The 22,342-nt window shown below is 37.9% G+C and overlaps 1 protein-coding gene across 1 annotated transcript in view; it reads right to left on the bottom strand.

Moving 5' to 3' along the window:
* The window catches only part of dst (dystonin), a 197,152-nt gene that overhangs the window by 170,245 nt on the left and 4,565 nt on the right, over nucleotides 1-22,342 (bottom strand). The window contains 1 exon segment of the mRNA XM_084391266.1: nucleotides 17,640-17,853. Within this exon segment, the coding sequence (XP_084247392.1) occupies nucleotides 17,640-17,853 (214 nt within the window).

The raw sequence follows: 22,342 nt of genomic DNA, 5'->3' as shown, positions 1-22,342 counted from the left end.
AAAAAAAATTAGTCAAAAACACTCTGAAACTTCAGGACAACCAGTCAAAATAAAAGTTTGGTTTAACTTGAAAAACTTATGACAGAAATATAATATTATTATATAATAGAATGTACTTCTCAAACTAATTTTAATAATAATGTCAGCAGGGTGTGCAGAAACAGACAGAAGATAGACAGATGAAGTTCAAAATGTAGTTTGTAATAATCCACACAACAATAACACACAGGGCAGAGGAGAAACACCTTAACGCAAACATGACCGGACAACAAACTAGTGATGAGTCGTTCACGAACGATCCGTTCATCGCGTCTGTCACGTGACAAATGAACGAAAGACTCGGAAGGTAAAGTAATTATTTATGTTTCCTGTAAATTATTTTTGACTGCATTATAAGGATTTCTTAATTCAGAATATGATCAAGATTGCGTAGGTGGATGTGTTCGGGGAATTTGCCTGTTAAAAGTATAACATTTAAAGCCCTTTAAATGAACGAAATGACTCGAAAAATAATTCGTTCATTTTGATGAACGAGATCGAACTAGAGAGTCAGAAAAATGATCCGAACTTCCCATCACTACAACAAACAGAGGAAAAGGAGGAACTTCAATACTGACACAATTAAAGGTAATTAACGATACACAGCTGAAACAAACAAACTCATAATGACGGTGACCATGGTAACAAAGGAGTGGCGGGAAAATCAAACAAAGGAAGACATGTGACTAATGAAAACAAACTGAATGTCCATGAAAACTAAAACAAACTGAACATAACTGTAACAAATAACAACAAATATAATATAATTTATTTAAACCTTAAGGAATATGATTTTTTGTCCATAAAGCACAGAGCTGCGCTTCGCTCTGAAACACGCAGCGCATATATTTATTTCATTAAAGGAACACAGCGACTTTTTGGGACTTTAGCTTATTCACCGTATCCCCCAGAGTTAGATAAGTCCATACATACCCTTCTCATCTCCGTGCGTGCCGTAACTCTGTCTGACGCACCCACCGCTAGCCTAGCTTAGCACAAAGACTGGAGGTAAACGGCTCCAGCTAGCATACTGCTCCCAATAAGTGACAAAATATGCCAACATTTTCCTATTTACATGTATCCGCCCAAGTAGCAGTGCTTCGCCTTCTGAGAATATAGTTCCCAGTATGTATACGGTTAGAAGATGGCTGTGTCTCATGTGACCTTGTTATTCGTGTACGCTGTGACTATACAAATCACAACATGTAAATAGGTAAATGTTGCCGTTATTTTGTCACTTATTGGGAGCAGTATGCTAGCTGGAGCCATTTACCTCCAATCTTTGTGCTAAGCTAAGCTAGCGGTGGGTGCGTCAGACAGAGTTACGGCACGCACGGAGATGAGAAGGGTATGTATGGACTTATCTAACTCTGGCTGATACGGTGAATGAGCTAAAGTCTCAAAAAGTCGGCGTGTTCCTTTAAATCACAGCTTTTGCAATTTGATAATGACACGAAGTCATATTGTAATTTCAGGTTGTTGATGTTGTTGTTGTTGTTTTTGATAAATCCTGCAGCCTTACAATATACTATAATCTCGTTATATTTGCCAGTCCGGTCAAATGATGCATTGTGGGATATAATATTGTGCACTTTATACTGCATATTTTGACAAATAGTGTGAGGTTATCCAGATATAGACACTGCCTTTGTGCACAAATGCCTTTTTATCCAAAGAAATAGAAACAAGTCAATAAATGAAATAGCTAGAAGAAACAAATGTCCAAGACATTCATCTACACACAGCTGATCCCCATTAAAGTCTCTTTTCATCATGTTTGTGAACTGAGATCATCTAAGGACTATGACATGAATATTACCAAAGGCCATGTGAAGTAAATGGACTCTTAGAGACCGTCTGATAAACAAGAAAACAGTGAGGAAACTGTTTTAGAAAGCTGTTTTAGAAAGGAATCCATTTATATGAAGATCATTAGCGGTGTTTCCTAAGGCAAGCAGGATATTTGAGGTTAGAGAACAAACCCCTAACCCTGTATATTCAACTTGACATTGTGAAAAATGTGTGACTTTAATATTGCTACTGCTCAGATATCAAGGCATAAAAATAGCAGACTGCTGAAAACATTGTCTCATTAGCCCCAGGTGTTATTTAATCAGTCTTTTGAGGTGTAATGATCGCACTGGGCCATATTGTGATTCTGATTTTATTGAAATGTACAGCTTGTTTGCACTTTTCTAAGCGACTGAAGTTGAACTTTTGCCTGCAGAAGGGCAAAACAGCCCAGAGATTTACAATGAATGAGCGACCCAAATTCTACAGCGCAGGATATAATAGAGACTGGGAGGTGGGCTCTTTTGAGCCAGTAAGCAACCAGCTAGAACACCCTAGCAACCGCATAGCAATGCCCTAGCAACCGCATAACAATGCCCTGGCAACCACACAGAAAAAATGACTTTTGATCAGGCAACCAACACTGACATTTTCTTCAGAACATGAAAAAGCGCAGTTAGTAATTCACTGCACCTATAAAGCCTGTAGGCACGATATTGAACAATGCGATATGTGATGATAACTCATTAAATAATGCGATATTCAATATGCAATACGATAATGCTTTAAAGTGTGTAAAATAAGCTTAAATTATCTTTCAAATATATTTAAAATTAAATATGTTTCACATTGTTTTGTGACTAGAAAACATCCCTACAGCTTCTGAAAGTGAACATCAGTGTTTTACTGTAGTATAAGAAGTGTTATTTTAACATCAGTGTAAACCACGGGGTTCAGGGTTCAGGTTATCCTACATTAGGGTTATTAAACAACAGAAACTGAATAATCAAATGTAAAAATAAAACACTGCTTAGTTTTCACTGTATGATTTAAATATATCCTGATTCTTATTAAAGCTACAGAAGTTATTCAGCCAAGAGTGAGTGATTTTCTCTTTGTCTTTTCTTCATGACCCCAGTTATTGCAAGCCGTTGCGATATGCATATCGCGATATATACATTTGTGATATTTCGATAATTTTGATATATTGTGCAGCCCTAAAAGCCTGCTGTGTCATATTTCTATTTCTCATATTTCATATGTTCAAAAAAAAATTTATGTTCAAATGTGAGGATCAAATATGATCGTCAGGCTTTTGAAGAAGGTTTATTTGTTCATCTGTCAATCATCATTGTATTGCATTGCATTATACGATTTAAAACTACTGGCAGTAATAGAAAGACAACTTACATATTTAAATGTATTTTATCTAGGATGATCTGCTATACTGTTATAAAGATCTCATTGATTTACAGTATAAGTGATAAGAATTTCGTCTTAATATCAGATTTTTTGTTGCTGTTTTTTTGCTCTGAATAAAACGGAGGTCTTTCTTCTTCTTTGAGTATGAGCTCCATATTCTTATAATATCGTATTATATATGATACATAATAAATGGGCCTGAGCTATCAAATATGATACTCAACTCAACTAAAAACACATTTGCAAGTTTTTTTCCAGAGATCAAATAAATAATCTGATCTGATCTTTTTTTTTTCATATGTGAGGGATAAAAACTTCTAATATTCTAATAAAATCTTCAAGGTAATATGCTCAGTCACATTGGAGCTAAAAATACATCATGGTTTCCATAACACAGATAAAAATCTTACAGAAACATTTTTGAATCTGAAAAAACAAAGACCTGATCATCTGAGATAGTATCTTAGAAACACACACATACACAAACATTACTTGACAAGGTTCGACTGTGTCATTCAACGATGGCAAATAGCATGTCAGTGGTGGACGGTGGGTCATGTGACGGGTCATGTGACAGTGGACCCTTTGGCATTTGCTGTGCCAGTGTTTCAGCTGGCTAGAGTCTCTGTGACCCGGAGCCTCGTCACAGGTGTGATATTACACATTCCAGGCTGGCCAGCTATTTATGGGTGTTACTTCAAAAGTTTACACTTGCCAAGCGGAAAGAAACACTTTCCTCAGAATCTCACAAACTAATGACGGAACCATGGCTTATGAAGCATCTGATATGAAGAGTGATTTAAAAGGGTTATGGCAAGAATTTTTTTTTTTTTTTTTTATATGTTTCTTGAGGTTCACTTATAATGTTAATAAAGCATTTTGCACAAAAAAAAAAAACATATATATGATTTTTTTTTAAACGTGATTTACAAACAAAGCGTTATGAAATAATTGACTTGCGGTTTGTGATCCTATACAGTCGCTGCTTCATCTTTCAACAAAAGTTTCTTTGTGACTCTCCATTAAACTGTGCCTCGATTACACAACAAAATGCTCCGAACAAACATATAATCCTCAGATGTGATCCGGGACGCCATTAAAGGGTAACTAAACCCTAAACCAACTTTTTTTAGTTAATGATCTGTAAGAATGGGGCTTTATTAGGGCTCTTTATTGATTCGAGTAACTTTTTTGACATTTGGGTATAAAGTGTTTTAATTCTACAATATATGGTGTGAAAACGTCTGAGTGCTGCCCTCTTCAGGTTGAACGGTGGCTACTGCAGTTGAATTTTCCTATTGGATGTTTGCGGTGGTACGTGACGTAAGCAGGTTCCAGCTCACCACGCTCTTGGTACGAGCTACCACGCATAGTATTGCATCAGTTAGGATAGCTTCAAGTTAGCGTAGATTCATCTGTATTTAGTACAGTGGTCAGGAGGGTACGTAGGTGTAGGTTTGCTGGTTGCAACAGCACTGCTGGACTGCATAGCTTTCCAGCAGACTTGGAAATTAGGCACCAGTGGAGCTCAAGTGTGCAACCTGCATTTTACGCGGGATTGCTTCTCCAACGCAATAGAGGTGGAAATGGGCTTCTCCACACAGCTTGCGCAGTGCCAAACGCTGCTCCTCCTGCATGGACTCCACCACCGCAGCAGAGTCTTGATGTGAGTGATCATATATATAATCACAATTTATGGTTAGGCTAAAGTTAATCCTCTGGGGTCGACAAACGCGCCGGCGCATTTTGCTGGATTTTTTCCACATAGCGGCAAAATATGAATATGTCTGTATGAATATGAATATAAAACTCATCAGATGCATGTACTTTACGTCGTCTTGAGACCCTGTGAGTCACTCTCCATTTTAGAGTCTGACAGCAGCTGTCAATTAATCCGTCACTGCGGGTCTCAGGTGCACGCCCCCCCGCTCAGCCCCGCCCTCGGCTCGTCCCCTCTATCTCCGCTGGGGTCTGCCCACTTTTCCAGCATTTTTCAAATATTGCCAGTGGATGGAGTCAGGCTCTGACAGGGGGGTTAGTTACCCTTTAATATATAGAGGGTTTGCATTGACGTCACTTTCCCGCGGGAACACACTCCCTCAGCCGGAGTGGCAGAAGAGCGGCTGTGACTGGATTTAATAGGGGAAACTGCGAAAACGCGAGTAAAACAAACGATTATCAGTTTAAACTAAAGGTTGGACTCGATATAGTGTTCCTTACAACTTACCAAAGATCCAGTGATCCATGGATATTGACATGCAGCAGGAATCGTGTTTCCTGACATTTATATGAGCCTGATTTCCATGTCGGGGAAATCCATAAAGCACATTTGCCTGTGAATGCTTTATATAAATACAATATAGGTCAAAATCCAGGTGATCACTTACAGTACTATATCAATGTAATACATATATATAATCATATCATCTTCTAGCCTTAACACTTGTACTATAGCTTTTGTCAGTGTTTATTTAAAAACATCCAATTATGCAGAATAAGATGGTAAATATTTAATTGATGTCAATAGGGTATGATTTTACCCCTAAATTCAACATATTGACACAAAATGATGACTGCAAATCCACCTTTCGCTGCCTGGATCCAGTCGCTTCTCTGTTCTGTAGCTTTCTTGGATTAAATAAATGCTTTGTTTATAATGAGGAGGATGTCTTATGCTCTGTAACTTGCAGGATGTTTTAATGGCACAAAGACCTCTAATATGTCAAAAGAGCAAGCAAATTTAATTTCTCGAGTCATGACCCCTTTAAAACGCTGCACTTTGTTTTGGATGTGCTGTGAAGAGCACTACCAGACACTTAAAGCTGAAGTATGTCATTTTTATGCCACTTTCTTGCTTTCTGAAACATCCACCCAATGTCATTGGTTGAGTTGATATATGCTGGCAATGTTTTCAGAAAAGCACAGAGCCACAATATTTACACTTTTCTGTCAGTCTTAGGCCATGTTCAGACTGCAGGCAAAAGTGGCCCCAAATCCTACATTTTGCTTATTTGCGACTTTTTTTTCCCATAAAAGTGCGAACAGCACAAACCACACGCAATCTGATCTTGTTTATTTTGATAAAAATCTTTATCATTTTTATCTCTTCAATTTCTCATTGTGAGATAAAGTCACATGATGGATACAAGCTTCCATATAACTTTGATTATAATTTTTTTTACCCAATATTTGCAAGTGCAGTATATTTTAATGCTTATCGGAGCATTATGCTGTTAATTTAGCAACATGCTAACATAAAATTCCACTGGAATCGATAGCAAGTAGAGTTTCCAGTGTGCTTTACATGAGAAATGTGTGACGCACAACATTTCTGAATATGTCGAGCGTTTCAAATCAGTCGCTTTTGACAGTCAGCGGATCACTGCACACGTCCAGAAGTCCAGAAATGGAAAACTGCTCGTCTGATTTGCTTAGGACATCAAAAGATGCTGACCTCGTACCAAGGATAGCAAGTCCAAGCGAATAGCACAAGAAACCTTAACATGCATCATTCACTGTAAGTCTCCTAACAAAACTAGTTTCAGACCGGCTTCCAAGGCACAATAACATCACGTCTAATGATGCAAAAACTATTTAGGTGGGAATTAAAGATAACCAAGCAACTATTTAAAGGGGTGGTTGATTATGATTTCACTTGTCTAACTTTAGTTAGTGTGTAATGTTGCTGTTTGAGCATAAACAACATCTGCAAAGTTATAACGCTCAAAGTTCAGAGCAAAGGGAGATATTTGCTTTTAAAGAAATTGCTTTTTAAGGACTACAACAAACGGCTGGTAGAGACTACACCACATTCCTCCCGGGTTAGTGACATCACCAACCTTAATATTTACATAAACCCCACCCCCTGAACACCATTTATAGATTATCAAGACAGAACATGCTAATGAATGACTAGAAGATAACTCCACATCAGCTACATAAATTCACCAACTAACCATTCAGAAATGTCCTGTTGCTTCTACATGTTGTCACTTCTTCTTGAGCCTCTCCATCATTGTCTGACTCCAGTTTGAACATAAAAGGCTAAAAGTTTTGAAATTTTCAGTGCATGTGTGTGTGAGGTAAAACGACACAAGCTCTTGAAGCTCCGCCCCCTGTGCCGGGAGCAGCAGCTCATTTGCATTCAAAGGAACACACACAAAACAGTGCGTTTTTGCTCACCCTCAAAAAGTGACAATTTTAACATGCTGTATAAAAATATCTGTGGGGTATTTTGAGCTAAAACTTCACACACACACTCTGGGGACATCAGAGACTTATTTTACATCTTGTGAAAAGGGCATTATACCACCCCTTTTACTGACTACAATTAGGGTTGGGTATTATTGGAATCGATTCCGATTCTTATCGATTCACAGTTTTGATTCCAATAAAGTAAAAAAATAAAGTCAAACATTTATATATCACACATATTTATTCTGTGTCTTTTTGCAAAACATTCTGTTGCAACTGAATACCACGAACAAAAATCAGCAGCTGGAAATGCTGGAATACACTACACGATTTTTGTGTGTTTTGTTCATTCAAGCGCAAAAAGACCCGAAAGAGAACTCAATTCAGTATTTGTGCACTACATGAAAGATATGTGCAAGTGTGTGCGCTTCAGATGTGTGTGCGCGTCAGATGTGTGTGCGCGTCAGAAAACCGCACGCGACTGCCGAATTCAGTTCTCTTTCGCCTCTACTTGCACTTGAATGGGTCAAAATCACATTAAATGCGCACACAGGAATCGATAAGTATAAATTTGAATTTTATAACAAGTATCCGATTCCTGACCATAAATATCAGATTCCAAAATGAAATAAGAAAGAAAAAAATACATTTTATTCTTCCAACAACAAAGACTATGGGATATCAAACATGGCAGCCAGGAATAGATCTAAGCTGCCTTCAAAAATCAACCAGATGAAGACACCTTCATAGACGGGACGTCATGCAACACTGGATTTAGACGTGCCTTGTTGTCTTTTTCAGGTTTTTGAACACTGTTATGACACTGATGTTCACTTTCAGAAGCTGTAGGGATGTTTTCTTGTCACAAAAAGAATGTGAAACATATTTAATTTTAAATTTATCATTAAGCATTACCTATCATATCACATATTGAATATCGCATTATTTAATAAGTTATCGCATATCACATTGTTCTTCAATATCGTGCCTACAGGCTTTATAGGGGTAATGTTGCAGTGAATTACTTTTTTTTTAGGCATTTAACACGTAATTGCTGCAGGTGTGCTAACATGACACCCTTGACCACCACAAAACGTCCCTAAAGCAAGTCTAGAAACCTGAGAAAGTTGTGCATGAAAGTAGCAATATATTTGATGGCACATGAATTAAATCCATCTGACCTGGTTAAATGCAACGTGTCTGTGCGTATGAACTAAATATATCGTGGCCCTGTATTTTACTACAGTGTGACGGGATACTACAGCTAATAAGTACAAATACTACTGGCTCTTTTATGCAAATGAGTTCTCTGGAATTCCAGGTTTTCTGCAATCCTCTAATCATCATAGTACTGTGATTTACCCAGACAAAACATGTAATCACCAGAAAGGGCTAATATTTCAAATCCCCTGGTTGCTTTTCTTCTCTGATCTTCACACACATGAGAACTCAGTCACATAAATCACAAAAGACTTGCGGATGTAAAACGTGTTGGTTCTGTGTACACTGTACAGTATCTTTAGAATTTCACAAAAGAGCTTCTTATCGTAGTGGAAAGGAGTCAGGCTCAAAAGAAACTGCGAGACGCACCCACTCCTGAGTACATCTTGAGCTTTCTTAGGCACACAATGTTTAAAAAGACAAAGGCTTATGCAATTTATGACCGTGACCTGTTAGTGCATGGCAATGGTGCATGAGCCTGAAGAAGGATCCATGTTCAAGTCTCAAATTCACAGGCCTATTTAAACGTGCGCATTTGGGTCCGGATCAAAAGTACAAGATTAAGAGGTTTTGAAAGGAACCGATTTAATCTCATCTTGGACGAAACGCCTCTGGTTTACAAGAACACCACTCCAAGAAAAACCTTTAATACCCAATTATCCAGGTACATGTGTTCAGTGCTACTTATCTCGAAACCAAAAACCAACTCAATTCCATAAAGTAACAGGACACTAACCTACAAGTCAACCATTACATAAGTTATATGTTTAAGTGTCTGATAAGTGATTAAATTCTGCATTTTATATAACAAATACAATAAATGAAGCATTACTGCAACAATGAAAACATAACATGCATTATGAGAATAAGTAGAGATGCACCGATGTATCGGCCAATAAAAGCAATTATTTTCACTATCGGCGATCGGACGACTGATGATCAGGGCCGATTATATCCTGTCAATCAAAAGTGGACTGTCAGACTGCAACTCATGCTGTGTGTGAAGAAAATCTCTCTTGTGCTGAATTTAGGGCAAGTTAACGCGACAATGACGCATTAACAGTTCAAAAATAGCTACATGAAAGCAGGCCTGTAGTAGTTGAATCACCTGTAGTTCAATTACCAATTATTCATCCAATAATCGCAAAGAGCTTTGTGCTTGTTACTTCTCTTAAAGGGGTCATATAATGGTACATGCACTTTTACAAGTTGATTGTACTGAAATGTGTGTTGGCAGTGCCTGTACACAACCATCATAAAATGATAAAAATCCATGCAATGTATTTTTTTTTATCTCCTTATGTTTTCCCCTGTCTCAAATCGAGCCGTCTGACCGTGTGACGTCACACGGTCGGACGCCCCTCCCACGATTGTTAATTGACAGCAGCGTTTCAACACAGACCCGCCCTGAGCGAGCTGTCATCATAGTCCGCCATTGTTGATACGCTGGAGCAGAATGGTGTCTAAGCGATTGTGGTGTTCTGTTCTTTGGGTGTAATAACACAGCACAGCAGTCATTTTGATGTTCCTATATCCGAACCGCTGAAGACGCAGTGGCTGAGTTTTGTGTGAGAATATTCCCCACGATCAACGTCAATGCTTTCATGTTTGCGCGAATCATTTCACACACCAGACTGCTTTACAAACGAGGGTCAGTATAAAGCTGGTTTTGCTAAGAAGCTGCTCCTGAAAAAAGGATCGGTACCAACTATTCGTGTTCCTGCTGCACCTCCAGAAGAAGAAGTGAGTGTAACGTTTTATTAACCTTTATATTAATATTTATATTAATCTTTGCAAATCGCTTGCTGCACGCTTCACGATGAATGTGGCTGTTTACACTCAGGGTACATTACGGCATGTTTTCTATGTACGACGTTCTCAATATAATTCATAATCCCAAGTTTATAATGAACAACGCGTTATGGTTATTGTGTTATTACAAACGGTGTACGCACAGAACAGAGGGCCGGGGTGAGCAAAGCTCATTATCATTTAAAGACACATGCACCTAAATGGCGTGCTGAAAACAGAGCTGTTTTTGACCAGGTAAAATTTGTGTTTTCTTACTATAGTAATGATCATTTTTTATTAAAGTGTATTACAAACTTTTCATGTAGACCCTTAAGAATCATAATAACTTGTATAAAAATGGCATTATATGACCCCTTTAAGAAACAAAGTCTCAGCTTTCAAATTCTGTCCATTTTATCATGAAATTCAAACAATAAATGGTGTTTTGACGCTCTTAAATGTGACATGAGAGATCGCTGTAGCGCCTCAGTTCAAGCGGCAGCGCGAGTCTTTTCTTCCACTTTAATACAAGTTATAGCATGAAAAACAAGCATGAACATCAGAAGGTATGTTGAAATATACCGTACAACTTGCTGAAATGAATCATGTCTCATGTAATCTCTCAATCAGTGTTTCAAACGCAGAAAGACGTCAATAAAACAGCTTGTGAACAATGTCACTTAACATTGCATTTACCTCAGGAAAGTTATCCAGTGTTCACAGTTCATTAGTTATCAGTAAAAACACCAGAGAGGAGCTTATTTAATGTTAATGATACATGCATGTTTGAATAAATTATGTGCAACTAATTTGTATACAAAATTTCAGTTTTTTTTTTTATATCTGAAAATAAATAGCAGTTGAATATAATAGTTTGGTCTTTGTTGTCAATAATAACCTATTTCCTGTGTAGTTTACAGCATTAGTTGTGAGAGATTTTGTTCCTTAAGAAAATCAAATGATTATTATCATTTTTGCCAAATATCAGTGCTGATTTTTTTTTTCTGATAACTAAACTGTTTTTTAATGATTGTTTTATTTCTGCTATTGAAATATATATTATATATATATATATATATATATATATATATATATATGAAGAGTTCAGATGCAAAAGCCTCTAAGTGCCATCTGAAATTTTCTTCTAGAATGATCATTTTTATGAAGCTTGTATATTTAAGTTCAGTAATTTCACTTAAATGGCAATGAAAATTACCTATTAATTGCCATTTAAGTGAAATTACTGAACTTAAATAAATATTTATATATATTATATTGATAGATGTTGTTGCCCTCTCCCCACATATGAAGCGTACATTGACTGTAGTTTAAACTGTAGACTACTTTACATTATGCTTGACGATCAATGCAGCTTCGCCAACACTGACCCCTTCCCACACACTTAGGCCTAGCGCTGCACATTATACATTCAGCATGGATTTTCACAGTAGGGCTAAAGAGACGTTTAGCGCGAGAGAGAAAAGGCCAGACAGTGCATGTGAACATCTTTTGTTCTGAGAACAGCTCCATCAGTGTTACTGTATAACTCTACGACGTCACTTCCAGGAATGTTTCCACCAAACATCAATTTTATCATTGTCAATGTTTCCCACTCTCTAGAGAAGTGCATTAATGGACTCCTGACGAGCCGAGTGAAGGGGAAAATATAACGTTGCTGAATGATATATCACATTTTATGCATTTGTACTTCAATAAAAAAATGAAGCTGTAATGAAGTCACTTCACTTTTTTTTAAATATGGAATGTTCTGGTGATGAATCGAGGAAGGATATTCAGAGCATCACAGTTTCCAGTGTCTGAAGCCTCGCTCACATGGTTTAAAAGTCATTGTTACTGGAAGAGCTAAAACTGGATTCAACATGAGGAAAATAGTATGTGTCATTAATGCCTTAACAAAGAATAAAGTAGCAATGTTTAATTCAAATTAAATGTGCTTTTCTTTATCTCAAGTTTATCGTTTCTTGCGACTGGTTTGTCATTTTGACATCCCCAAGAAAGCGTTACAGTGAACAAGCGAAGCTATTATGTGTTGAGACTTCATGTAGATTCCTTGTTAATCTTCCTTAAAGCAAAAAGATTTGTTTATAAAAGATTCCTTTCAGAAAACACAGCTATAGCATAAACTAAAGCACATGATACACCAGCGCAGTGCCATTTATTGAATATTCACACAATAAATCATTTGTTTTGTGTCTCGCAATGAGAGAATTAAGAGGTTTTAAACTTGAAATGTTATTACGATTCATTTCTATGAATCAGTTCAAACTGCAATCAATTAAAAAACCCTATTCAGCGATTTATCTCCATCACAAGTCCAAAAAGTTTCCAAAGAGAAGAGTTCAAACATTTTACTAAAGCTGCAAGTAGGTAAATATTGCATTACGTTCATTATTGTTATCACACTTGCAAATACATGCTATTCTGAACAGCATCAAAAGCTATAGAAATAATTAGTTCGAGCTCAATATGTTCTGCCTCTGCTTACGCAGCACTAGTTGGCAGCCAGGTTTGTTAACGGTGACCAATAAACTAGCTCTGATAACCTCTGACCTCTAGTCAAACACTCCTGACAGACAAAACAACAGGGACTTTAACAACATCGCCTATATGAGGCAGATTCCAGAAAATCAGGAATGTTTGGGTGTTTTCAACACTGTTCGTGTCAACCAACAAAAACAGCTTAAATATGTACAGAAAAACTAAAGATAAAGATAATAAATAACATAGATAAAAACTTATTTGTCAAGCTTATTGCCTGCAGAAAGCAAAAATCACAGAATCAATGACCCTTAATCATATGACTGCAGCAGCCTCACACACACACACACACACACACACCACAGCTGACTGTGAGCTTATGATACTCAACAGCTGATAGACTCTCTTCTGCTCGGCTTGAGCTACAGAAACAACACAGATCCGCTTCACCTGAACACTCAATGTTAGAGACAGAGCTTGACTGGATGATGCTGAGAAATAAAACCCATCCCTGAGCCAGGACTAATGATCCACATGTCATTGTAAATGCATGAGGGGGAGAAGCATTCAGAGACAACACAACACACCCATCAATAATCACAAGCCCACAATGGGCTCAAATTACAAAAATCAGGAGCAATTATTAATGTTCCATTTGTTAACATTAAGTAACAATGACCAATACTTCTGATGCATTTATTAATCTTAATTTCAACATTTACTTATACATTATTAAAATCAAAATCTGTTCATTTTGCTTAATGAACCTGAGCTGATGAACAGCTCACATTAACAAAGATTAATAAATAGTGTAACGAATGTATTGCTCATTGTTAGTTAGTAGTGGTTTGACTAACGTTAACCTTATTGTATTGTTACTCAAAAATCTGATACAATCCATCTGAACACATAAACAGAGCGATATTTCTTCAATATTTGTAATAGACAGATAGACAGGCAGAAATGTCTTGTGTTATATTGTATCAGGTTTATCATTTGTATACAGTTTCTGCATGTGCACTTATTAAAGAAAAAAAAAAGACAAATGTATTTGAAACAAAAAAAGCATGTTGAATTGCACTTATTGAAAATTGTATTTCAATGTTGAAATTGAATTTGAACCACTGTATTTTTTGGAAGCAAATTCATAAAGTGAAATAAAATGGACCGAAAAATGACTGTCGAATATTGTTATGTTTTTAAACAGAGTCAATATTTTGGAAGTGTAGGATTATTTAATTTTTGATAATGAAAATGTGTGTGAAATGTTGAATTTCAGACCATACAAAGGTAAGCCCTGAAAATAAATACAATGGAATAAAATGCAAGCACTGCATTTGGAATTTTTTTTTTTTTATTATTATTTTTTTATAAGTGCAATTCAACATGCTTTGTAAACAATGACCCATTGTATCAGTCCATGTAACATGTATAACGCTGATGTTCTGCCACCGTTAACTCTCGCGCTGCCACTCGGGAACGACAGGGTCATCAGGCAAAATTCCACCCATTTGATTCAAAACTGAATTGATTCTTTACCTTTATACTTCTCAAGCACATCCTCGTACGCCTGGAGATACTCCAACTCGTCGGCGAGCATGTACGGAGCCGGTCCGTAACGGGCCATTCCCGGAGCGGTCGAGACTGGTCATTTACCGAACTGAAGCCCTGCCCGAGTGACCGAGCGAGCGAGCGATGAGCGCGGGGACCGGCGACGCCCCTGCCGCCCGCCCACATCCACAACCCGGCCAATGAGCGCGGCTTACTCCCTCTCCGCTTCAGCCGTAAATCTCCGCGTGCGTCCGGTGAGAGGACGAGCTGTGCAGTCACTGTCGTTCACTGTATCATCACTCCCAGCAATAACAAAAATCTTTATGATTATGTGAGATTTTGCATGCTCGTTTTGCAAATTCTACTCTTTTTGACACTGTGCACGTATGTTCAGCATTCATCCGGAATGCTATATATATATATCAAATATGCGACTACATGCACGGGATAATGTGTCATCATGCTCATGCACAGTCATCCTCTATTTTAGACGCGCGCGCTCGTGTTCACTGGCTGCCATGTGTCTGTGCGCGTGCACGTGCTCTCCAAGGTCCTAGAACCAGAAGATTCATGATTCCTGTTCTCGCTTTTACACTGGGAACATGATGCGACTCTCAACTACTGTCATTTACAAGACCTCTTCAAGCAGAAGCAATCTGAACTTTCATAACACTTCAGACCATGCAGCTTTGTTTCTAATCTCACAATGCATGTTATTTTATATGTGTCTATGTTATTATTGTTCTATAAACCTATTAAAAGAAAAAATATTTATTATAGAAAAACCAAATGATGAACTGCAGACTGTTTGTATATATAGGTTATAGATAGATAGACAGACAGACAGACAGACAGACAGACAGACAGAGACAGACAGACAGACAGACAGATAGATAGATAGATAGACAGACAGACAGACAGACAGACAGACAGACAGACAGACAGACAGACAGATAGATAGATAGATAGATAGATAGATAGATAGATAGATAGATAGATAGATAGATAGATAGATAGATAGATAGACAAACAGACAGACAGATAGATAGATAGATAGATAGATAGATAGATAGATAGATAGATAGATAGATAGATAGATAGAGACAGATAGATAGATAGATAGATAGATAGATAGATAGATAGATAGATAGATAGACAGACAGATATATAGATAGATAGACAGACAGATAGATAGATAGATAGATAGATAGATAGATAGACAGACAGACAGACAGACAGACACAGACAGACAGACAGATAGATAGATAGATAGATAGATAGACAGACAGACAGACAGATAGATAGATAGATAGATAGATAGATAGATAGATAGATAGATAGATAGATAGATAGATAGATAGATAGATAGATAGAGACAGATAGATAGATAGATAGATAGATAGATAGATAGATAGATAGATAGACAGACAGACAGACAGACAGACAGATAGATAGATAGATAGACAGACAGACAGACAGATAGATAGATAGATAGATAGATAGATAGATAGATAGATAGATAGATAGATAGATAGATAGATAGATAGACAGACAGATATATAGATAGACAGACAGACAGACAGACAGACAGACAGACAGACAGACAGACAGACAGATAGATAGATAGATAGATAGATAGATATATAGATAGATAGATAGATAGATAGATAGATAGATAGATAGATAGATAGATATATAGATAGATAGATAGATAGATATATAGATAGATAGATAGATAGATAGATAGATAGATATATAGATAGATAGACAGACAGACAGACAGACAGACAGACAGACAGACAGATAGACAGACAGATAGATAGATAGATAGATAGATAGATAGACAGACAGACAGACAGACAGATAGACAGATAGATAGATAGATAGATAGATAGATAGATAGATAGATAGATAGATAGATAGATAGATAGATAGACAGAGAGACAGATATATAGATAGACAGACAGACAGACAGACAGACAGACAGACAGACAGATAGATAGATAGATAGATAGATAGATAGATAGATAGATAGATAGATAGATAGATAGATAGATAGATAGATAGATAGACAGACAGACAGACAGACAGACAGACAGATAGATAGATAGATAGATAGATAGATAGATAGATAGATAGATAGATAGATAGATAGATAGATAGATAGACATTATAATTATGTCATCAATGTTAAAAATAAAGGTTCTGTATTGGCATCGATGGTTCCATGAAGAATCTTTATGAAATCTTTCAATTCCACAAAAGGTTCTTTATTATTAAAATGTTCTTCTGGTCTTTTTAAGATCTTTTCTCTGAAATGTTCTTTGCGTTCCCCAAAATGGCTCATAAACACTGCGAAAAACCTCTTTTGGAAAGTGTCTTTTTAGCAGCACATTGCCATGACTCCAGTCCCGTGTTGAAGCGTTTGCTACAGAAGCCTATAGGAGAGCATGTCCTCTCATTCCAGAGCTGGAGAACACACACATTACAGATTGCTGATTCATCTTTCAGCCTTGAGCTTTTAAAAACAACACTGGCTTCCAGCTACCAAAACACTTTCAGAGTGCATCACGTTCCACGTATTGTATTTTCTTATGATGATGATGATGATGATGATGACCTGTGGATTTGATCCCGACCACCACCCATAACCAGCTAAAGTTCCAGTGCCTTTTTAATACTTAACCTTAAAACCCAGACAAAGTGAATGTGTCATCGTGTGCTATTATTTATCCAGATCTTGCATGTGTAGATCATTGATCAAACAGTAAATGACACAGCAGGCCTCCTCATTTTGAACGGGTGTTTATGGGAGCAGACAGACAGTAAGAGTGGGGGATATTTTGGTTTCAGTTTCAGAGTCCATCAGAAGAAACATTACACGTATTATATTTTCTTATGATGATGATGATGAAGACCTGTAGATTTTACAGGTAAAGCATATATGACCACCCATACCCAGCTAAAGTTCCAGTGCCTTTACTTAATCATTTCTAAAAACCCAAACAAAGTGTGAATTTGGCATCGTTTGTAATCATTTATCCAGCTCTTGCATCTCATTGATCAAACAGTAAAATGACAACAGGCCTCGTGATTTTGAATGGATGTGTATGGGATGTTTTGTTTCCTACCCGCGATCCTGAGCACAGCTCTCTCCGCGGGGTCCAGCACGGATCCTCCCTGGATCTTCCGCTTCGACCGCTCGTGTCTCGGTAAATTCCACGGTAACGTGTCTCCCGGTGCCGGTGACACCGAGCCAGACTTCACACTGTACTCTTCATCATCTGAGAAATCCGCCGAGGAAGACATGGAGCAGCGCAGGGACGCGTTCCCAGACCCGGAGCTCTGTGTGGAGAGACAATAGACCAGCAATAAATCGCGTGATGAGGAAAGCAAACCAACGCTGTGCGCGTAATCTCACCATCACTGCGATCACAATACACGGAGATTACAGGACACATCGGAATGCATCTCTTCGCGTAAAGACTCAAATCATCACAGATCGACAATAAAACAAAACCCCAGCGCAGGATGAATCGCATGTGGCTCCCCCAGCAGGACAACAACACTCACCGCTGTGTACATCTCTAAATGATGGGCAGAAATCCTACTTCCACTTGCCAGTTACATACGGCGATGTCATTTTGGGTTGAACCACACCCTTGTGACGGTCCTCCGTCTCGCGTCGCCCGGGTTGATCCAAAGCGTGAAACAGTGCGAAATACCCCCGAGACAGATACACAGATACACGGAGAGAGAGAGAGAGCAGACTGCGCTGAGGGAGAGCAGCACACACACACGCGCGCGCACCGCGTCACCATCTGACACACACGGACAGAAGCGAGTCTGGTGTTACAGCGCCATCACGGGACGCGCGCGCACTGATGCTGCTCTCACCGGTGCACCATTCAAAATGAACAAAAAGTAATGTTGGTGTTGATCAAAAATTTATAACTTTATTTAGTTGTCTTTCAACAAATAGACTATAAAAAAATAAATAAAAAATCTGTCATTATTTACTACATAATTTACATTGTTTACATTTCCCCCATGGAACACAAAAGGAGAAATTGTGAAGAATTTGAGTCTGCTCTATTATGGGCTAAAACAACAATTTACAGTGAGCGCGGCTGTCAAGTTCCATTATTCAGTGAAATATCCCATTAATAAATTTCGTTTTGCTGCAATCTTCAATATATTGTCACAACTTTCTCTGTTTCTCAGCTAAAGCTAATCTTTTTGCATGTAACCTTCTCCATTTTTGATCTTTGTGAAATCATGTTCTTCGTAAGTGTTTAAATTTTGTTAAAAGGCATCAAATGACCTATATTGGGAAAAATTGGTGTAGAAATAATTTTCACAAAAAAATAATTTATAATAGTAAAAATAGTTTAAAACAAAAAAATTATGTTAAAATAATTAAAAAGAAACGGCAAGTAACACATTGAAATAAACTTGAACTTTGAAATAGCATTTTCTTGTAAAACGTAGCACTGGTAATATTGCAAAATGTGTGTGTGTGTGTGTGTGTGTGTGTGTGTGTGTGTGTGTGTGTGTGTGTGTGTGTGTGTGTGTGTGTGTGTGTGTGTGTGTGTGTGTGTGTGTGTGTGTGTGTGTGTGTGTGTGTGTGTGTGTGTGTGTGTGTGTGTGTGTGTGTGTGTGTGTGTGTGTCCACAAATATGGCGATATCTAAAATCCTTGTCCTCGTGGGGACATTCTTTGTTCCCATGAGGACAACAGCTTATAAATCAGACTTAGTGATGTTTATTGAAAATGTAAAAATGCAGAAAGCTTTGTGTGATGATTAGGTTTAAGGGTAAGGGTTAGGGTTAGTGTAAGGGGAGAGAATATACAGTCTGTACAGTACGAAAGCCATTATGTCTATGGAAATTCCCCATAAAACATGAAAACACAACATGTGTAAGTATTCACAGAAGTAAAAGGTCCGACAACTCTCCCTGGTCCCCTCAATCTTCAGCTTTAAGAATGGAAACCATGTGAAGTGTGAATGTGAGTGAACAGGTGCGAGGCACGCTGTCAGAGAGCTTCTGTGGGCCGACAGCATGTGCTCCAGTGGGGTTTGGAGAAACAAACACATACAAACGGTAAAATATTTAAAACAATTTGATATGGACATGTTCCCAAGTTTAAAAGAAATGCTTGGTTTTTCACTGAAGAAGCATTGAAATACTTCAGTAATATGCATGGCAATAATTTCTATAAACTGTTTCAGCAAGTGTCCACACATATAAAATGTTCTGGATTTAATAAAAAATAAAAATAAAAACACAGTATATAATGTATATACACATTTGGTTTGTGTCTATCACCAGATTAAAAGAATATAGCAACATTAAAGATTGTGGTCCAGTAAGTCCTTGTTGCTTCCAAACTCACAGATTTACACATACAAATATCATAAAGTCAGACTACTTTCACTACATTTGAAAGAAACTAAATATGTAATAAATACTGTGCTTGAGGTTTCTCAGCATGCATGTGGTGCATAACACACTGAATCAAACTTACATTTCTGTTATATAGTAAGTATGTACTCTACTATATAGAACAAACCACAAACAAACTGCAGTTAATTTTAAAAATGATTTAAAGTGCCCCTATTATGCTTTTTTGAATACTACCTTTGTAAAAGCAAGTAAAAGCTCTGCAAAGTTTTAAAGATCAAAGTGCACGACAAATAAAGTTGCTGTTTCATAAAAGAAAGAGGTGATTCTGAACAGCTGAAACGAGTCGTCAGTAACTCAGTCTCACTTCATCCCTGCGTAACAATGTCACTAATTTCAATTCAATTCCATTCCTTTTATTGTCACTGCATGTATTATACAATGAAATAAATTAGCAAACAGTACGGTGCATCCACACATGACAACACAACATTAAGACACCATAAATGTAACACATTACAATACAGAGGCTTGACAGTTTCATTAAAGATATTGCACATTGTTGGCACAAAGTGACCCTAACTGTAATTATGATTAGAGCAATTGAATCATGACTATTCAAGGTGTGTTGTTAAGTTCTCTTACAGCTCTGGGGTAAAAGCTACTTAAAGGGTTAGTTCTCCCAAAAATGAAAACTCTTGTCAGTAATTCCTCTCCCTCATGTCGTTCAACCCCTTAAGACTTTCGTTCATCTTCTGAACATAAATGAAGATATTTCTGATTAAATCTGAGAGCTGTCTCACTCCTCCATAGGCTTCTCTGTTATTGAAACCTGCCGCCCCGGAAAGTTAGTAAAGACATCGTTAAAATAGTCCAAGTGACTACAGAGGCTCAACCTTCAGTTTATCAAGCAACGAGAATACTTTTTATAAATAACGACTTTCTTCAACTCTTCATTTTCTTCTGTGTTCCTCTGAGTGAGTTCACGAGTGTAACAGCGCAGCGCTTCTGGGTTGTACGTCAGAACGGAGGCTCACTATTGGCCGACGCTAGTCATGTGTGTGTGATGCGTGAAGATGAACGAAAGTCTTACGGGGTTGGAACAACATGAGGGAGAGTAATTACTGACAGAATGTTCATTTTTGGGTGAACTAACCCTTTAACTAGACCGTGATGTAATAGACCTTAAACGCCTACCAGAGGGCAACGGGACAAACAGAAGATGTCCAGGGTGGGATCGATCTCATGGATCTTAAATAATCGCTCCAGTGAGGGCCGAGAGTCGATGATCTTCTGGGCTGTACTGATGACCCTCTGGAGGGTCCACACCGAACCGCAGTACGTCAGCACACAGTCAGCACACTCTCTCCACGGTAGAAGGACACCAGAAGTTTCCGTTCCAGTTGATTTTACCGAAGTATTCTCAGGAAATAAGCCTGTCTCTTCTGAGCCTTTTTAAGTATTTCGGTTTGTGTTGTTGGGCATAATTTGCATAATGCCAGCCTATGTTCTTCATTGGCTGCCCGCAGATAACGTCTCCTTTGCTCCGCCCTCAACACTGTAGTGTATCTGAGACTGGAAGAGTTTAGGTCGTGTTGTTCATGTCGAGAAGACGCTGTTTCCACAGCGAAACCACTTTGCTGCACTTCCAAAGGATGAGGACTCGCGCTGGGATTGATACGCAAAAATCGACCCATCGTTACTATTCGTATTACTGTGTATATGGGGGGGGGGGGGGTCACTTTGCTTTTCATTTATTACTTTAAAACAAGTGAACAGTCAGTAATAAAATAAGATTGGCAAGACAAAAAATTGCCAAGACAAAACACGCACAAATTATAAACTTTAACTCTGTGATGGTTAAATTTAGCAGTTAACACGTGAATCGCATGCGCGCCGAACCCTGGGGCGGCTGGTCCGTACGGATCACGGATCAACTGCGATCCATTCCAGCCCGTGTATCAAGCGCTGAGGAAGATCCGGAACTGAAATTCAGATATGATAACGGGCTTTTCATTTCCGACACGCACTATAAGCGGTCGACCAATCACAACAGACTGAGCCATCCAACCAATCAGAGCAGAGCTGAGCAGGCTCTCAGAAAGAGGGACTGAATCTTCGAATGAACCGTTTTCAGACACTTTGAGAAATGAGCTGATGCTGCAATGTATGTTATGAGAAAATTAAAGTGTTTTTTGACCTTGCATGCATTTAACTTGTTGTAGGAGACTCCAAAAACAAGCAGGAACCTTTAAAATAGCATAACATGGGCACTTTAACATCCTCAAATGTGTATCATGCAAATGAAGCTTGAAGCAAGAAAATCTGATCTAATGTACAAAAAGAAAGCTAGACATTTTACTGCATATTTAACTACTTTCAAACTCCTAAAACGTTCTGTATATTTCCAGGATAAAATGAAGGGAAAA

This window comes from Rutilus rutilus, assembly GCF_951802725.1.
Source record: "Rutilus rutilus genome assembly, chromosome: 20".
Classification (NCBI taxonomy): Eukaryota; Metazoa; Chordata; class Actinopteri; order Cypriniformes; family Leuciscidae; genus Rutilus; species Rutilus rutilus.
The sequence above is the reverse complement of the archived record's forward strand: the minus strand, read 5'-3'. Positions and strand labels throughout refer to the sequence as shown.